General features: G+C 44.1%; 3 protein-coding genes across 3 annotated transcripts; all 3 read left to right on the top strand.

Moving 5' to 3' along the window:
* Positions 1-1,584: 1,584 nt before the first annotated feature.
* LOC6596102 (integral membrane protein GPR155) lies at positions 1,585-10,584 on the top strand. The gene is made up of 13 exons (XM_002021219.2): positions 1,585-2,247; positions 5,938-6,227; positions 6,291-6,430; positions 6,497-6,828; positions 6,889-7,054; positions 7,112-7,351; positions 7,410-7,601; positions 7,665-7,818; positions 8,344-8,436; positions 8,503-8,851; positions 8,916-9,290; positions 9,355-9,480; positions 9,823-10,584. Exons 1-13 carry the CDS (start codon positions 2,063-2,065, stop codon positions 10,022-10,024), a joined length of 2,844 nt encoding a protein of 947 aa, XP_002021255.2. The 5' UTR covers positions 1,585-2,062; the 3' UTR covers positions 10,025-10,584.
* Positions 10,585-13,986: 3,402 nt separating this feature from the next.
* Positions 13,987-17,972, top strand: LOC6596101 (prostaglandin D2 receptor). Its single transcript, XM_002021218.2, has 5 exons — positions 13,987-14,633; positions 16,727-16,943; positions 17,001-17,193; positions 17,254-17,618; positions 17,678-17,972. Exons 1-5 carry the CDS (start codon positions 14,401-14,403, stop codon positions 17,948-17,950), a joined length of 1,281 nt encoding a protein of 426 aa, XP_002021254.2. The 5' UTR covers positions 13,987-14,400; the 3' UTR covers positions 17,951-17,972.
* Positions 17,973-18,093: 121 nt separating this feature from the next.
* LOC113566014 lies at positions 18,094-19,152 on the top strand. Its single transcript, XM_026989701.1, has 2 exons — positions 18,094-18,413; positions 18,476-19,152. Exons 1-2 carry the CDS (start codon positions 18,312-18,314, stop codon positions 18,986-18,988), a joined length of 615 nt encoding a protein of 204 aa, XP_026845502.1. The 5' UTR covers positions 18,094-18,311; the 3' UTR covers positions 18,989-19,152.
* The last annotated feature ends 512 nt before the right edge of the window (positions 19,153-19,664 follow it).

Raw genomic sequence — 19,664 nt, forward strand, 5'->3', positions numbered from 1 at the left:
TGTTTAAATAAAAGGATGGGATAAGTGGGTTAAGCCCACTTATCGGTATATTTTGAAAATGAATCGGTAGAAACAATGAGTTCCATTCCATACTTTCAAATAATGTACTTTAATTACAGTAGTTGGATCGAAAAATAGTGATGATTGGAACTGCATTTTCCGACGATTGAAAAGGTGAACCAACCGGGAAATGTACGTGAATATTGGGGCCATTGGGGAATATTATATTAACACGACATATCCGAACATGCTGTCCGTGGCCCGTTTCAGCCATCATGCTATTCAGGTACTTCCATGTTGTTCAGATTAACGGACTTAGGACTGGACTGGTATTAAAACTTGGTATTGAAAAGTTACTTTAATATGCATTTGCAATACACCACATATAATATATCCATATAAAGTTATTTTTCATGTGGTTGGGTACCCTTTTCCACATGTTCAAATATACGGAACATTAACAGAACCGGTTTTGGTAACTGAAACGGGTTTGAAACGAGAATGGACGGAATTTTTCTTGTCAACCAATGAAAATAGTCAAAAATATTTGTCAAACCGGCGCTTAAAAAAATCGTTAGCGGTTTCAAAAATGTTTTTTCAAAACATGTTGCAGCAGCAGCATGTTTTAACGTAACTACTTACGTTTTACCGTTTGCAACATTCAATTCGAATGGGCCAGACACATGTGCGGAGAAATCGAGCAGCACATCCCTCAACATTTTGCAAACCCTGAGATATTATGGAATTGTGAAAATGTTGTTTATCCCAAGCTCCACTATATGCAGTAACTAGACAGTCTCTGTTTTAAACCTACATATATAAAAAAAAGTTTGCAGTCTATGGTTTTCTTATAGAGACCAAGAATAGGTATCGGGATCGCTATATAGACTCACGAAACTAATCATATGCCTAAATAGGTGTCCAAAATGTCAACCTGAGAAAAGTCATTAGCTATGTTTCAAATCAGCTTGGAAAACAGAATTTTAATGTCAATTAGATGAAATAGGGTATAAAAATGTCCATACTCATAGCGAATACCTGTTGACCAGCAACAGACACGTAACAATCCATACTCACTACGTTTTATTCTAGACACACTTACGTTTTGCGCTTGACCTTTTATTGCTTCAACCTTATTTTAGACACAATCCAAGAAAAAGGAGTCATTAAAACTAGCCAATCTTGTAGAAAATTGAATTTTCAATCGCATATAATTAAGAATTAAGAGCTTAAATCTTTATCTAACTACCAATACTTGACCGAATATCAAAATCGAGGAATTTGAATTCCGATCATGGACAGAAACGATTAACCCATTGTGGACCAGAGTGTATTACTTTCCACGAAAGTTGTTAATTTGAAGAATTTTAGCGCAGTTCTGGTGAAAGACATCGTGATAATTCATTTTTTAAGTAAAGAGAAAGTATGTATCTGCGAGAAGAACTTGTAAACTGTATTATTTTCCGCCGTTTACCACAAGTTGTTGAACTGCTTAAATAGAGGGGGCTGAGTGGGCTAAGTTTATTAGTGAGACCCTGTCTGTGAGATCGTGGTCACACTGCTGCTGTTTCGACTCCCACAAAAGCGCATCGGCGGGCGCTCAAAAAGTTAAAATAATAATAAACAATATACCAAGTAGCTAATAACGAGTGCCGCGGGAAACGTGCAGTGCGAATAAGATGAGCCCACGCAAAATTAACCGCCCGAACAGATGAAATCGAGAGTAGCGTCCTCGTCGGCGTCGCAAATATTGTGCTTTGAACATGAAAACGAGTGCTAAAAATATAAAACAACAACAATTGGCACTGCGTAGAAAAGCCAATTAAATAATAGAGCATCCGTTGTCTGGTTTTAAAGCGAAAGGAAAAAACCCCTGATATTTGCGAAAAACTCAATATTAAACCAGCTGCTTGTCGCGCGTGCCACCCTTTTGACGTCACAGCGCCGTCAGCTGCAGAACAAACTCTTCCACGGGTGGTGGTGCACCATGACGTACCAGTGACGCGCAGCTCACCTACCCTACTACCCCAATAGTACCTGAATATAGAGTGCATTAGTCGCAATGGATAGTTCTATGTACTACGCAAAGGACAATAATGTGGCCAACACCACAGAGGCGGCAGCGTTCATGGAGGCCGTCGCCACGACGGTCAGGGCCAATGCCACGCCACGCGTCGACGATGGCGGTGTATCCATGAACAATTTCTATCCGGCATTGGTTCAGTGTTTTGGCATCATCATATGCGGGTTAGTAGACGAGTCACATGAGAGTACGCGTGGGCAGATGATAAGATTATAGAAATCGATAGTGCTGCTGTCATTGCTCTTGCATCCCCCTCAAAGGTCAGGGTTCAGCTGTGGAGGTGTGTGGGTGGCTGACCTTTCCTTTATACATTCGCCCCCTGATATGGGGTCTCAAAGTTCATATAGATAGTTGCCCCCCTCCCAACTCTACACGCTTCCCACGCAGTGGCTCCGTGACGCTCTTTTCCCCTTATCAGAGCGCGTACGTGCCGCAAAGGAAAGTTCTCCATTGAGGGTCCATTATGTCCCGCCATTCAATTTCTCTGATTTGCCCATTTATTGCCCCTCTTTCGCCACTTATCTAGTGCCCACTCGCATTTAATCTTCTGCCAAACTGCTGTCTCATGATCCAATTCGATTCGTTTGTTATTCCAAATAAACTCCAGACACACGCAAAAAATGGTTGAACAATCAGTTAAATGAGTGTCTGTTATTTTTAAAATGTTTGTATGTACTTTTTTTGGGAACATGAGATATGGGGCTGTGCAAAATGTTGCATATCCCAGGCATTATTTGTAGATAAAAGTGAAATGGAGCTTACGGGTGTTCTGTGGAATTTTTTGTTTTGCAGCTTTCTTTTAAAAAAAAAAGATATTAAATTACCCAGCGAAAGAGATCTGAATGATGATATGAGGACTCCTACCTAACCAAAGGCTTGGTTAAACAGCGGCATTTTGTTTTATATCGGGGGGGGGGTCTATATATCCTACCTTCCGTACCCAAAATACCCAAAAAACGGAGACCGCTTTTCCAATTTTCCCTCACTCAGAGTTTTTCATAATTTTGCCAGCCCCATTCCCTGGTTTTATAGCTTTGCAACGGACTGTAGCCCTTGTTTATTGTCTTGTTTTTTTTCGTCTTGTAATTTATGCTGCCTGTTCTTTGTGGAATTTCTGATTTATTGCAAAAAACGACAGTAGGGTTTTTCTTAATAACAAAATTTCCGTTGAGTCATTGAAGTAGAAATCGGATTTAGATATTTTTATGTAGATTCTTGCATTACTTCCCACTGTACAACACAAAAATCTGAACCAATTTGGCAACGTTTGTGGTCGCAATTTTCCGGGGAAATTGCCATGAAGCCATGAAGCCATGAAATTGTTGAACAGAGTGCCTGCCGCTCACTCGCCGCGGGAACAACCTATGGAAATCGGAAATCGGAAATCTCCCACGGGTGGTCTCTTGTTATATCTTGATATATGCATCTGAGCCGAAACCTAATTGCCTCTTAAACAATAATCGAAAGTAAAAACGTTTAGAGAGTGCGGGGAAAAAAACACACACGTAAAAATACGGTAGAGAGAGAGTCAACAAAACAATTACAAAAATGACCTTGCCAAACGGTGCAGCATTCAGCGGGCAGCAGACAGTAGCAGCAGCACCTGAGGCAACATCTATCTAATATCGTATCTATTGTGTTGTACTTATTTAGATTATGCAAGCACCTATTGCCGTATTTGACTGCCAATTACTGGCGATATGCATGCTACACCCCCAGCGTAGACATTCATTCAAATGCATTCCTACTGTTCAATCAAATAATTATAGAATAGATATTGCACTCCCCCAAGTGGGGGTTCGGTTCGGTTCGGTAATATCATTTTATTTTATTACTCAAAAGTTCTCCCGTCATCCGCCGAAAATGTCGTACGGAGCGCCTCACGACTCCACAGACGCCCTGTAAGGGCTTTAATTCCTACAAAAAATTGATTAAATGATGAAAGAACACAGTCTATCTCTAAATATAAATAAAGGCTGTTCGGAGTTAGAGCTAACAATCTTTATTATTACAATCTCTAAGCTCTTTAGATTGAATATCCCAATATTTGCACTCCCAACTCTGTGATCTCTGGAACAGATATGTATTTCAAACAGTAGCGCATCAATTCAAGTTTTATTTATATTTATTTCGTGTGGCTCGTAATGCAGTTAAAATGTATTTATTTTACGACCATTATCAGATTGAAATTATACTTTACTCTTTTATTTGGTGGAACGTTGCGTTCGTATTTTGATTCATTCGGTGTTAATTGGCGCTCTCACCGTTTCGAATTGATGGATTTCCTTTCTAGACTTTCGATCGGGCTACAGGCTGATAAGCTTAGGTAGTAATTACCGGAATATACTTCCCACCCCAGAGCTGCCGCTGCCGCTGCTGCTGCTGCCACTTTAGCTTACATATACGGAATACTATATAATGTATAATTTGTATGGCATATTCCATATGGGTTAAAGCAATTCTAATCTAGAAGCACACGCAGCTGTTTCTTCTGTTGGCTGGGGGGAAGCTGGCGGTTTCTAGAGAGTTGCCTAACAGGTCGGTCGCCAGAGAGAATTTCATGTATTTCATGCCAGGGAATATCTTGTCACACCTCTTTAACACTGCGACTGAGGCGCGGCACGTACTTAGGGCGATTGCCACTCTACTAGTTCTCCATTTCAAAAGGTTTTTCTGTTTCTAATCCCTCAGTTTAGGGAAACCTTAACCGCACAGAACCTTTCTGTTTACTGCAGGTAGTAACCTCCATGATCGGCCCACTATATCTAGACCAGGTATCGGTTGTGTTCAGGACAGTCAGTTCCCTACAGTCCAGCGGAGTAGTCGAATACATTGAATAAACCATTCCCGGGACTGGGAGACCTAGTAGACCTAGAAACGTTGGTTCTGCAAGGGCATCCCCAGGGTCTTCCAGTTAAACCAAACCCGGCAACTCTTTCCGATTTCTGTTGCTGCGTTACTCCAAAACACTTGTAGCGCGCCCTCTAGATAAATGGGTAAATAAGGAAATGCTATTTACCTTTACTTTTGTTGTGTTCCCAAGACCTTAAAGTTATTTTTTGTGATGAATGTGCTTGTTCAAGAACATCTGTTGAAACGTATATTTATAGCTTTCTTTCATGGAAAGAAATCTCTCGCTAGGGCTTTATAGATTTTCAACGTGAATGGAATCTAGGGTACAGTTTGGACTATTTGATCTATGCCTTTGCAAGACACACTTCCTTATCAATAATGTTTACACTTTGTAGCAGATAGGAATACACAATTGTCGCGAGTATTTCTGGAATTCCAAAGAATGCCAAAAATGTATGACACATCGGGGAGTTCACAGACACATAGCGAAAGAGATCTCCTATCTCTTGAGCATCTTCCAGAGACAAACAGAGACATTATTCCGGTTCTTCCCAGCAGCCATAAACTCAAGCAAAGTAGCGATTTGTGGAGCTGCAGTAAATTAGCATTGAGTCATGCCCCGTGGAGGCCGCATTCGGGGAAGTACTCCGCATACTCCAGTTTGCCCAGACAGACAGATGTCCGAAGCACAGGGGAAGTTCATTTTGGTGTGACAGAAATACAGATTTTTACCTGAGAAACGTTTACAAATCGTTTGTTAGCCAAGAGACCAGACGCCGCCGAAATCGAAACTGGTTTACAAGCCGGATCACGTGTGGTGTGTCTGGTGATTGCTTTATATACAAATAAATAAATTAATATGTATATGCATCAGAGTTTCCGCCTTTCCGGCGGGGGGACTTGCTTAACAACTGCCTCGGGGGAAGGGAGGGCGTGGCCAGACACGCCTTTACAAGCCGCACAACAAATTGATTAATAAATGTTCTCTTTTTTGATTGCAGTTACATTGCCGGACGCTTCAAGATCATCAGCAATGCGGAAACCAAGGGACTGGGCACCTTTGTGGGCACCTTTGCCCTGCCCTCGCTCATCTTCCTGTCGCTGGTGGAACTCAACTGGAGTGCCGTCAACTGGAGCTTCCTCCTGGCGATGCTGGTGTCCAAGGCGATTGTCTTCTTTTCGGTGCTGATCATTTCCCTGCTGGTGGCGAGGCCGCTCAACTATGCCCGCGGCGGTTTGATGGCCATTTTCTGTACGCAGAGCAATGATTTTGCCATCGGCTATCCCATAGGTGGGTTTCATCATCATCTGTTCAATGCATCTTCTATGATTAAATCCATATGTGTACCCCCAGTTATGGCTCTGTACAAGGATGTGCATCCGGAATATGCCGCGTATCTGTATTTGATGGCACCCATTTCGCTGGCCATACTCAATCCCATTGGTTTGGTGCTCATGGAGATCTCCAAGATAATCAAGAACAAGGAGGAGGCGGTAAGAACTCTACAGTGGAGCATCTCTGTGCTCAGATATCTAATCCTTTGCCCCTCCTTTTGGCAGACCCGCAATCCCCCACTGTGTCCGGAAACCTGTCCAGCCGAGCAAATGGCCAAACGGAATAGATGCTTCGGCGACCGTGCCATACTGGTGTTCAACACCATTGTGGCACTGTTCTTCAATCCACTGCTGTTGATGACCCTGCTGGGCGTGGCCGGGGGATTTCTTTTCCCCCATGGCCTGCCCGAAATGGTATCCAGCACGCTGCGCACGCTCGGACAGAGCTTCTCGGCCACTGCCTTGTTTCTGCTCGGCCTGAAGATTGTCGGTGGCCGGGGAACAGAGAACAAGAGCATTGGGTTCCTATTGCCTGGCGTCCTCATTCTAGTCAAGATGTGAGTTGGTGTTTATAGCGCTTTATGTTTCGATATTAATGGCATCTTCTTTGCATATAGATTGGTGCTGCCCTTGGTGATCCGGCAGACGGTGAACATCATGCAGGCGGGCCAGAACTTCAATGACACCACGGAGCTGAGCACTTTCGGCTTTCTCTATGGCACCTTTCCCGCTGCCCCGGGCGCCTTTGTCATTGCCACGCAGTACAACATGGAAGTGGAATTGGTAAAGCGTACAACATTAATTGGTTGACACCGTTTTCAATACCCTTTGTGCTCGTAGGTTGCTCGCAGTATGGTCTTTTGCACGTTCATCTCAGCGCCTCTCATGTTCATATCCGCCAAAATGATATCGCTGACGAATCTAAAGCCTCTGGATTATCTGCACGAGCTGGACGCCTTCTCGTTTGACATTAGCATTGCCGGGGCAGCCGCCTGCTGCTGCATGCTGACCCTGATGATTGTCACAAAGCGCTTTAAGCGCATGCCGCAGCGAATTACCTTCTGTCTGGTGCTGTCTCAGGTGAGGGATTACTGCTGCTGCTCTCCCAGGATCTGTTATTAGCTCATGTTCTCTGTAGCTCATGTGCTGCATTGGGGTTATACTGTGGTCCAAGATGGAGCATGTGCCACGCTGGCCCTTGTATCTGCAGTTCTTTTTGTTCAACATTGGCACCTACAGCACTCGCCTGTGGACGGCTCTGTTGGCCATCTCCCTGCTCTTTCTGCAGTGCCGCAGCCTGTGTTTTGTGCTCAAAATGTGGCCCTATATGGTAATCAATTGATTTTCACTCATCTCTTGCTATTTATTAATCAGAGTCTGGCTTTTATTTTAGTTGGTGTTCGCTTGGGGCGTGCCGGCCATAATTTCGGGTCTCCTGGTGGCCTTCGACTCGAATGTGATGTCGGGAGAGAAACATCATCCCAGCTTTCAATATGGAAATGCTCAGGCAGCCATCGCTGTTTTTATGCTAGTCATGTGCTTTATAGGTCAGTCCTCAGGGCATTATTTAGACACTTTTGGTTTCCCCCCGCCGCCAACAACGTGATGATAAAACTATATACATTGAAAAGTTAATAACAATCTGTCGTGGCCCTCTTCTAGGGATATATTCCACCCACCTTTTGAGCGCTGGGTGAAATTTGTTTAAACACAAGAGTGAAAGAATGTAGGAAAATATTTTCTGCATGGTGTATCTGAAGTTTTGGTTTGAAATTTGTTTCATTTTTCATCGTTGCCAAAACGAGAGACACAACATCCAGCAAATGTTGTTCCTGATTTCATTCTGGGTGTTTAAATATTTTTCCCAGCCTTAAAAGTGGGTAGTTGATACCCTCCTACTTGGCCCCAGGAATAAGTTATATTTCCTTGGCAATAGGAAAGAGGCCTGGCAGTTGTTACCACAATACGTGATGCATGTAAAGTTTTCAATCTGATTTGGCTGTTGTAAAATATTTTATTTTATCTTAATTTGAAGAATTTTGTAAAGTTAGATTTTCTTAAATATTTTGCAGTGACTGTCGGTTGCTTGGTGCTGCATCAGCGGTACAAGAAACGCTACGAGAAGTTCATGACCTATTCACGTGAGCTGTCGAATCCAGAGTCGGGTACGCACTTCGATATCCCTTCACTGTCACAAATTCCACAACTTTAATCGAATTTTCTTACCCCAGAATCTTCAGATTTGCATTCGACCATATCCACAACCAATTTGCTGAGCCACACAGATCGAACCTCGCTAAGGCAGAGCGTGCGCACTGCTTCATATTCGTCCTCGTCGGACGATGATGAAATGATACCCACAGCCGCGGGAGTGCCAGCGAACAGAGCCAATAGCAGTGGAGGCTGTGGCTCGGGCAATGGCAATTGCTGTTCCGGAGGAAGTGCCGTGACGACCCCAACAACAACCAGCACTGTGGTGGTCGACATTGAGGATCTGTTGAGTCGCAATCGTCAGCGACCGAATGCTGTTAATCCCAAAGATCTGGACAAAATCGAAACCGAACCAGCCACAACAGAAGAGTATGTTGCATAGTATTCTGTACATTTCCAATGAAAAGGTCTTACGGTGTTGTTTTCCTTGAAGGATACGCAGTCACATGTGCAGCAGTTCGTTCAACTGCGGACCGAGCACTTCGCGACAAAGCTGTCAGACGATTATCGAACGGTATGAGGATCAGACACGACGCGGACTCGAACCGCTGGAGCAAACAAGCGACTCGGACGAGCATCAGACGCTGAAGCACACCGTCCTGCTGATTGCTCTGCTGTGCTCCATGTTTGTGGGCCTGGCCGTGTCCATTTGGACATTGGTGATGGAGGGCATGTCGGGCATCTATCTGGAGCTGAGTTTCCTCGACGCTTTCCTCAATTTCGGCCAGGGTCTCATCGTCTTGGCTGTGTTCATAACGGACATGGGAGAGCTGCTCATGCCAGTGGTCAAGCTCTGGCGGAAGTTATGGTAAGTTACGGGATGGGCGAAAAACCTTTGAGAAAAGCTTTTCATTTGCTTTTGCTTGTCACAGGTATGGAGCGAATGTCGTCAGCCTGCCGCACTGGTCGAATGTTCGTCCCGAAACGAAGACCATTTGCGAACAGTTTCGCAATCATCATTTGGAGAACTGCAAGAAGGACATTGCCAAGGACAGAAGGTGAGGTTTTGTGGCATCATTTAAACATAGCTTGTAGTTAGATTCAAAACAAACTGTAGGATTAGCTGTAGGACATTTTATCAGTAGAGAAATGTGTTTTTTTATTTTTGAAACCCTTTCTGTATTAGAAATTTGAGCAGCGATAGGATTAATCAATTGGAAGATATGTTTGTAGGACATTTTTAATTTGGAAATGTAGGTAAGATCCATTTGCGACCTCCCAGCTCTTGATTAGCGCTCTCTCCCTCTCTATTTCATTCGATATTTGTCAGACAGATCGTAGTACTGCCTTATCTCTGGTTGAACATTTATTAACCTATTCTTGTATGTGTGTTTCCACAGGTGGCGCATTCGTGTCTACCGCAAGGTGTTCTATGGCAGCGAATTTGTCAGCTGGCTCATCGAGGTGGGCCTCTCCAAGGACCGCATGGAGGCGGTGCACTATGCCCGGCATCTGGTCGACGGCCGGGTACTGCGCCACATCAACAACGTCTATCATTTCGAGGATAAGCTGCTGCTCTACAACTTTTGCAGTCGCATCTAAAAGGCAAAGCCACAAAAAGATGAAGCAACTACGCCAAATTTAGTTCGATTTTTGTTTAGTTTTCTGTATGTTTTGTAGGTAATTTTGTCTGCTGTGATTGTATGCGAGCCCCGCACACACACGTGCCCACACACATCACAGCCTAGTGTGTGTGGGCGGGCGTGTGACAGAGAGAGAGCGTAAGAGAAGAAGAGAGGAAGAGCTAGTGAAATGTTTATAATGTCCAAGTTTTTTTTTTTATGTTTATTCACTAAGTAGCTGCCTCGGGTCGCCCAGCTCGAGCTATATGTAGGCTATATAGTGCAATATAGAATACAGAATGACGTAGCGGAGGAAGAAGTATACAGATACGAGAAGAAAGTTTCCTAATCTAAACCCAAAAAGAATAGAAAAACAACGATATCCTTGTCACAAACAAGTGAAAACTGTGCATAAAACGTTTGTGGATGATCACCAAAGCTATAAACGAATCTAATATATATTTAATATTATATACCTATATATATATATACGTACCTGTAGTATAGTGTAAACCCATCCCATGAATAAATACATGTATATATATATATATACGTACCTCGCGTCGTGAGGCGCAAAGAACAAAACATTTACCATGCATTTGTGTCGCATTCAATTTCGATTTCGATTTAAATCTTAATTTGCATTGTATTCCTTTTGGATTTCGGTTGTTATTTTGTTTTTGTTTTTCTTTCGCTATCCCCGTATCTTTGGGTTTTGCCATTTTTGTTCGGCTTTTGGTCTTGCACGCGTCGCACAATTTGCGTCTGCGTGTTGGAAATATCAATCGAATCTGTTCTGTCTGTCGATTCCGGACACCGCGGCAGCTCTATTAATTGTTCCCCCAACTTAATATTCAATGGACGATCCATAGAGGCCATTTTTTGGTATGCGCCTGACTACCATAAAACACTCGCGGAGGAGAGAAGTCGCCAGTCTTCTCTGGGACAGATTTTTCTTTATTCAACTGCAAGTTCTTGTCTGTTTGTCATGCAAAATAGTTGCAGAATGCAAGTTTTATTGAATCTGTTCGATCCAGGCTCAAACATACTGACCGATTTTGGTGTGATGTTTGTGCACAAGCTCCGTCACAGGATTGTTGACACCCAACCTCTCCCTGGACAGATGTATTTTAATGGACCCACCCCCATTTAGGGCTTTTCGGCTTTTCCGCTTACCTTTCCGTGGGTCGAACTGCGTTCAGCCTGGTCATATTTAGATTTATGGCACAACTAATAATATCCTTTGCCATATACCCTAAAAATGACTTACATAAATCTTCAATCGGTTTTCTTTTTGTCTTCCCCTATTTCCTTTGATGCTGATATCCTAATCTATAGCTGATGCAATCCACACCACAACACACTGTCTTACAAGAGTCTCAGTGCAGCTGTGACTCAGCCGGGGTTCGAGGCAACTGATCCCCCGATTGCATTTCTAATCATTAATGGGGGAAACCTGCAGTTATCTGCAATGAAACCATGTGAATTCAATGAAGTCACTAGGTCTGGCCCTCCGTGGGGAACTCGTTCAACTCATTTCGGCTATGGCTTCTCATTGTAAGAAGTACAGATATCAATTGCAAGTTCTAATTGCAGCAACTGCGCAACCAATGAGTCATTATGATTGGCCATTATCCACAGGGGGATGTGTTATAAGGCTCGGAGAAAGGGAGCGCTCGAATCGAGAATTCACTATAAAAAAAAGGAGTGGAACTATTTTATAAGATCTCCTTCCTTCATTAATCTTCCTTAAATATTTTGCCATTTAGTAATAATCATAGCTATAGATAGAATGAAGAGAGAGAATTTCATATTCGTTGATGAATCGTGTACTATATCTTCTGTTTATTCTGTAATTTTCTGTAAGTCACTATCACGGCAAACATTTACAGAAATGTTACATATGTATAAGTGGTATGTACAACCAGGTACAAGGTATATTTCTGTAGCTCTCCTCATGACCTTATCTAAGAGTATATTGACAAGTGAAACATCCACCGCGCGAATATAATCCCTACAACTCTCTCGTAAATTGCCGCTCGAAAGTCATATTCGAAAGAGACACCCACTCGAGAGGTGTTACAGAAGAAGCAGAGAATACCTAGAATCAGGGGAATCATCCATGACCTCATTCGTCCGCCCTCAAGTGTTCCATACACACAATTCTGACCCATTTATCAGCCGCTTTATGTCGCAGTCGTACAAATAGAACGTTATTATTTATTAATTTAATTTTGCAAAACGCACAGAACTTAGTCTCTGTCTCCTGGGGGTTAGAGGTCAGTCAACCCTTGAGCCGACCAAAAAGCAATTGTCATTTGTCTCAACGGAACCCAAACCGATGGACTCCAGAGGGGAAAGGGACAAAATATATGGGCTGCTGTCGCCCTCGGCATCCAATTTCGGGCCTCACAATTAATAGACACCAAACAAATTTGTTGCGAAGGATAACAGGGATACTAAGGGATAGCAAATTCAGGGAAAACATTGCGGTTTTTTGTTGCCTTTCGGCCGGAATTAACTAAAAATAGTCCGAGCAGCATGACGTCCAAGAGGATGGATGGAGGGATGTGGAGAACCAATTCGCCGGCAGGACGACGTCAGCATCCCACACTCACTGACTGCCTGACTCATTAATTCTCCCTCTAGTTGACCCGGAAAACCGCCTCTAGCCACAGTCTGAGGGTCTCCCTCTCTTCCTCTCGATGCAGCATTAAGTTTCCAGTTGCGCATACGTCGCGTTGTACCTCCCAAAATGGATCTTGACATTGGCCATATGACGATTTGGGGCTTCCGCTTCGGTTCGGCGCATGGATAATATCTCGATAAAAATGCGAATTGTATGCGCGAGACTTTGATCTTAAATCGAAAATTACACAATTTAATTTTTGGCGAAATCTCTCAATTTGATTTTGATGCGAATTATTAGTTCGATTTTGTTGTTTTTATTGGATTTATTTACGCCACCGGAATCCATAAAGTTCGCTGCAAAATTACACGAGAAATTACAAAACCGAAAAAATCTTAATTGTTAATTTTAGTGGCCCGTCGAACGGACGGCAACCCGAAACACCTTCAAGCAGACAGCAAATTGAATGCTCTTTCATTTTAGAGCTGAGATCTGGAATACGTTTTTTGAAAGTTTCATCCTATTTCTGGAACCTTTAAAAATAAAAAAAGATCTTGGTACATGTGCATTAATTATAATAAATGTTTCCAGCAGCTATTCGAAACGATATTCCAAACCGATTTGACATTATCCTTTTCTATAAAATATGTAGAAGGAACTTTTCTTAAAGAAATCTCCCAGAGATTCTTTTAATCGTTATACATATAAATTAATTCTTTTGTATGACATCGTACATACGGAATTTCCGATATTCCTCATCGCCGATATGTACATCATCCAAGTACCAGCGATTCAAGTGATTCAGATTCGAATAGGTGGAATGGGTACGATAAGGTTCGGTTTTCTAAACGGTTTGTAGACGATGAGAGTGCCAGTATGACGCTTGGGAATGTTGTAGGGTATACGCGTAAAGCAATAAAATTTTACTTGCTATTTTGACCGTACACACACGTAAATAGACGTTGGCACGAGCTGTGCATTTTCGATGGGGTGGCTCGCTCTGTCAGTGGGGTGCATGAGGGGTGGACCACCTAGAGCGCCAGCCCGAACAACACCAAGCACGAGCCATACAGCCCGGCCCGGCCCGGCCCGATCCGATCCGATCCAGAGCCGAGTGTTTGCCAACTGTTGAGCGGTCACAGCCGCAGCAGCATAGCATTAAGGTACCTTCTCCAGCACCCACCCACCCATATAGCAATCTACCCATCCAGCAATACAGCTTTCAGCAGAGCCTACAACAGCAGCCGGCAGCACTGGCACTGGCACTAGCAGAGGCAGAAGCAGAGCCGAGTGCTTTGCGGGACAGTCATTCTAATTCGACGCCTTGCTGACTGCAGACGCACTCGGAACCACGGAATCGGAGTGGGAATCGGAATAGTATTGAATAGTATTTGAATTTGGGATCGAAACGGGCTGCGGATCGGACGGCTAGACAGACGCATTTGGCCAAGTGTCGCGCGGTGCCAGGCCACACTCCAATCTCTAATGAAGCAGTGTTTTAGCTAAATTTTTTTAATTTAGTTCCAATTTGGCTATTGAAACGAGTTTCCAGCTGTGCTTGCCCCCTCTCCGGAGTGTGTATTTTTTTGTGTGTGCGTGTGTTGTGGCAGGCTCATTTGTGAAAAACTTAATTTGCGGCTCTGTGGCAAGACACATTTTCACCTGAATTGCAATCAAGTGCAATTATCAAACGAACAGCGAACAAAACAAACATTGAGATAACCGCCATGTCTGCGGAAACATCAAACACCACTCCGCTGCTGGACCTGCTGATCGGCAGCACCAGCAGCACCATCAGCCCCACTGCTGCACCGCCAGCAAGGGCTCTCTATGCGAATCGGAACCGTTTGATCTTCAGCCTCATAATCATGGGTCTGGGGGTGTTCGGAAATTCTCTGGCTCTCGTTATTTTGGCGCGCAAAAAGCACAACAAGAACAGCAAATACACTCTCATGTTGCGGTAAGTGCATTTTTACACTGCTCAGGAAAATGGGTGTAAGCAAATAAATCAAAAAAGCAGGAAGTTTTTACAGTTGACATACGGGCTTTCAAAATGCCTTTGGGTGTCGGTGCAAATTATCCAGAAATTATTACCCTTATGCCCCTATTTAAATTCTCTTAAGTGACTTTCCATGGTATATATCTTTATTTAATGTGGCACTTTTTTTTCTCAGTGTATGCAGTAAATCTATTAGCTTTATGTTTGCCACTGTTTGCGGCCAGTTCATGGCTGTGGTGTGAGTTTATTCAACCCGTGCTCTGCTCTTGGGGCTCCAGCCACTAGTAGCCTATGCGGGCCCCGATTTACATATTCCGAATTGTTTTGCTGGATTTTCCATTAGGTTTTTCGCTCTGCTCGGATCAACTGCGTATCTTATCACTGACGGGATGGAATTTGGCCATTTGTTTCTGTGGATTTCCTTGTTGTCCCTCATTAGACGGAGTCTGTTTTGAGTGGGCTTATCTGGGCTGGTGATGGGGGGAACATGCGCCTTGTTCATTCAGTTTCAAATTCAGCTCACTTTTACAACAAAGTTCCTTGAAATTTATTCCAATTTATAGCTCATTTATCAGCATAAGCGACCACCCAACCAGATTCACTGAACACGCTTTCGTTTCCTCTTGGTTTTTTTTTTGCGCTGATACAGCAGTGCGTATGCGTAATATGCGCAAATTGCTTGCGACAGCAATAAAACAAATTCCACTCCAGAGAAAACCCCTGCACTTGAGGACTCCTTACGGTAGAGCCCTTTGATCTTTAATTTGATTGATGGAACGCGCCCAGTGATTGACACTTGAGCCTTGTCGACAAATCAGACCCAATCCAAATGACATCAGCAAGAAAACGCCGTGGGTGGGGATGGGGATGAGTATGGGGAATGGGAATGGGAACGGTATTCCCCCCCTGGAATACAGCGTTCACATTACATCACATAAACAAATAATGATTTTGCTCATTGCAGTTCCGCTAAAAACATTTCGCATTTCTCATTTGGAAATTGGAAATTTCGAACATTTTCAACTTACGCCCTCTAATGAACAGTTCCGTTCAGCCGCTCCCACTGAAACTTTTACAGCACATAAATCTCTATTTTTGATCGTTTTATTGGTACATTTATATATATAGTATATGTACCAGTACATACTGTATCTATATACGACTTTACTCTCAGATAGGAGGAGGCATGCCTATGCCTAACAATTAGCCGAACCTTTGGCTATTTACAGTCCCCCCCCCTAGAATATTTATTCTATGTTATGGGGAATGCACTATTTATTATTAACTCTGCGACAGAGACAGATGATTTTTCCATGTCACAGCTCAAAATAAACAAAGAAATTCAAACTTTTGTTAGCTTTTATAATCTTAAAATAAAGTGTACGGAAAGAGGGATTATCTGAGCGAAGAATATACGAAATTGATCAAAAATACAACTAGTATGAATGTTTTCTTTGGAATATAAATGCAAGCTTAGGTATCAATGAAGTTAAGAAATGTGCCTGAGAAGTGTGGAGAAGATAGTTAAGTTTCATAAGACTGAATCATTTAGAACCCTCCATAAAGATCTGAAACTGTCTAGTCTTTATCAACTGATATACTGATAGGTGTATGGGTCTCAATTACTTCCTTCCTGTCATTGCGATAAAATATACTGCGTGTACTTTTATTGGGTAAAAGAAAGACAATTATTTCATTTATTTATATTTGAGGCACTAAAATCTCCAACGCGATCTAAACACACGCTACTCTTTTAAGTGGCACTTTTTGCAAATTCAAATTTCCTCTATAAAGATCATTAATCGTAATTTATGGTTATTTAATGCAAAATAAATTGTCCGATTATGCTTTTCTCTTTGGTGGGTATCCATTGATCCTGGTTTGAGAGTCTCGTCACGTCTGCTGCACCCAAAAATGGTTTGCGTTTTGCTGTACAGCTGCCATATGGGGCATAGCTTGAAAGGTTTCCGTCTTATCAGAGTGGTAATTGATTGGAAATAAAACAGGTCTTCGACTAGCTGCAATCTTATCCCCAAAATCTCTCACTATTCCAGCTGCCTGGCCACCAACAATCTAGTGGCTCTGCTGGGAATGCTGACCACCTCGCTTCTGAAGTACAACATGCACAAGGAGGGGGTTCAATCCGACATGCGGCTGGACTGTGTGGGGCATGTGGTGTGGCGCTTCTTTGGCCTCAGTTCCGGATGCATTGCAGCCGTAATGGCCGCTGAACGTTGGATGGCCCTGGCCCGACCCTTTATCTACCACAAGGTGCGATAGGGTCTCTTTTTGTAGACCCATCATATATCAATAAATTCTCTCCCACAGCACATCACCTATGAGCTGATCCGGAAGAGCATCAATAGCATTGTGATTGCGGCCTTGATCATCACGTTCCTGCCCCTTGTGGGCTTCGGAGCCTACATCGACGAGTCGAATCCGGACAGAATGAAGTGCATACGATACCGTGATGCCGAGGGCTTCTGGAACAAGGCATATGCTGTGGTATTCATGGTCTTTGGTAATGTAACATCGTAATCCCCTTCGGTTAAAGACCTGCTAATTGAATCTCCTCCTTCAGGCACGCTTCTGTGCATCGTGATCGTGACCTGTAACCTGTTCGTGGCCCACACCCTTCTCTGCGTGATCGGTAAGAGTCGCACGGCCAAGCGGCACATGCACTACGATCTGGTGCGGGACAAGGCCAGCATGCAGAGTATCGACCCGGAGAGCAGCAGTGGCACCACCCTCTACCAGACGCAGTACAGCACTGGAAGCGGAACCGGCAGCAACCACAGTGCTCCCCACAGGCAATCATCCCGACAGTTCCAGCACAGTGTCAGCGTAACGATGGCGGGCACAGAATCCTCGCCGGTGGAGATCAAGTTTGCCAAGCTGATGGCCTTTCTGAGCATCTCGTTTGTCATCTGCTGGATGCCACAGATGGTAGGTGGCCCTCTCTGTTTAGTCCACCTTTCAGGAAATAAACCATTTCCCCTCCATAGATTGCCATACCCTTGGCCATTGCCCCGGACCGAGTTGACAAGAAAAACGTGTTCTTTCTCATTGCGGATGTCCTCACGGCCCTGCACTTCACATCGGATCCGTACATCTATGTGCTGAGTCGCTCCAAGTCCATCAACTGGTCCCTGCTGAGCTGCGTCAAGCGCTGGCGCGGCGGCTGGCGCCAGGGCGGACTACGGCGCTCCCAGAGCGATCAGAGCCGGATGCGCACCACCATGACGGAGGCGAATACTCTCGACTGTAACTTCAACTAAGTCTCGAACTCCAGCATTATTTCTGCACCCAAGTACTTAACTGTAAAGCTATGTCCTGTGTGTTTTTTTTTATATTCATTTATTTTTCTCTATGATATACTGTACAATTACTAGTAAAATTATAGTGGGGTAACGGACAGGGGTACTGTTGGGACAAGGGGCCCCGCGCACTGCGGTACTGCAGTCTGCTTCCTCCGCGTTCTCCCCAGGGACCTGAGCGTTCGCATCACTCTAGAGGCCCTAGACCCTGTGTCAGTCGCTCGTGGTCAAACCTATTGCAGTCGAAGAGGACGTGTCACGCGTCCTCCTCCTTACCGAAGCGTTTGAGGCAGCTGCAGAAGCAGCCAAGTCCCAGAAGGCTATGCATGAAATGAGGCTGTGGTTGCCCTTGGTTGAGTTGTCCCACCGGGTCTGCCATGTGTCAATGTTGCTCCTGCTGGCGGTGTCCTTTAACTCGGCTTTAGTACGTACCTCAGCTACCTTGTCCTGCATGGCGTCTTCAATCTCCTTCCTCTCCCGTATCAGCTCCCTGAGCGGCGAAGAGCACATCCGACGTCACGACACTCGTCAACAGCTTCCTCATTGACTGCTGCGGTCCTGTGGTATTCAGAAGCATCCTGGATAGCGCTCCTGCAGGACAGGCACGTGTCGATGAGGACTCCTAGATACTTGATAGACCTCTGCGATTGGACCGCCGTCGTTCTTTGGGCCACCAGCTCCAGCTCCGCGACGGTTAGCCATGCCTCTACGGCTCGGACGGACACGGCGGCGAGTTCCTTCGTTACTGTCACTATCGCGACGTCGTCGGAGAAACCTACCAAGCTAAAGTTGGCTGGCATCGGGATCCTTAGGACCCCATCGTACATGGCGTTCCAGAGCAGAGGTCATAAAACGGAGAGCCACCAGTGTTCGATCCCAGTCTGTTCTGTGTGGGTATGTGCGTGTGCGTACTTACGCCATACTCGGCGTGCCCCATACCGCTATGTGTACAACCCCTCCGAAACGGGCCTCTCGAAGGATCCCATACCCGTCTTCTAGTCTTGTAAGCTGTAAATAATATACCTTACCTTTTACGAGTATTACCATATCAAGGCTTTCTCTCTGTGCTCAGATCATCACATAATCTCAGAATATAAAACCGATTTGAACAATACACACAGTATATGTATCTGCATTTTCATAATAAAGTGTCTATTGTATAATTCTTAGAAACTTCAGAATGGACACTAGTTTACAGAAGAGCTGCATGAATATTTTTGAGCAAGAACCATACGCATCAGCAAGATTCGAGTCTGGCAGCGATGTCAGCTTCGTCACGCAAACTGTATGTATTTTCGTTTTGCGTTCTCAGGCCCGAGAGCGATCACCCAGCTACTTTATGCTCTTGAGTTGCAGGCTGAATAAATCTCGAAACTCCAAGAGCACTTTGCCTATACCTTCTATATATATGGTAGGAGAGCTTTTTTACTGTGTGGAAAGACTCGTACCGATACATTTTTCTACCTATTCCGCTGGGAACCGCTGAATCACGAGCATGTATCAGCAGCTGAATCAACGCTTTATAAATCTCTTATAATTGTATACCCATCTAGCCATTTCCTATTTCAATCCGCTGTTGAATCCAGTAGATCCTGGAACCGTAAAGCATAATGATATGGAGATTCCATCCAGATTCCGTTTTCCCATATCCAAGCAAAATCAAATCAAGGGTTTA

The sequence above is a fragment of the Drosophila persimilis genome, unplaced genomic scaffold (genome assembly GCF_003286085.1).
Source record: "Drosophila persimilis strain 14011-0111.01,24,50 unplaced genomic scaffold, DperRS2 tig00000431-arrow-pilon, whole genome shotgun sequence".
NCBI lineage: Eukaryota > Metazoa > Arthropoda > Insecta > Diptera > Drosophilidae > Drosophila > Drosophila persimilis.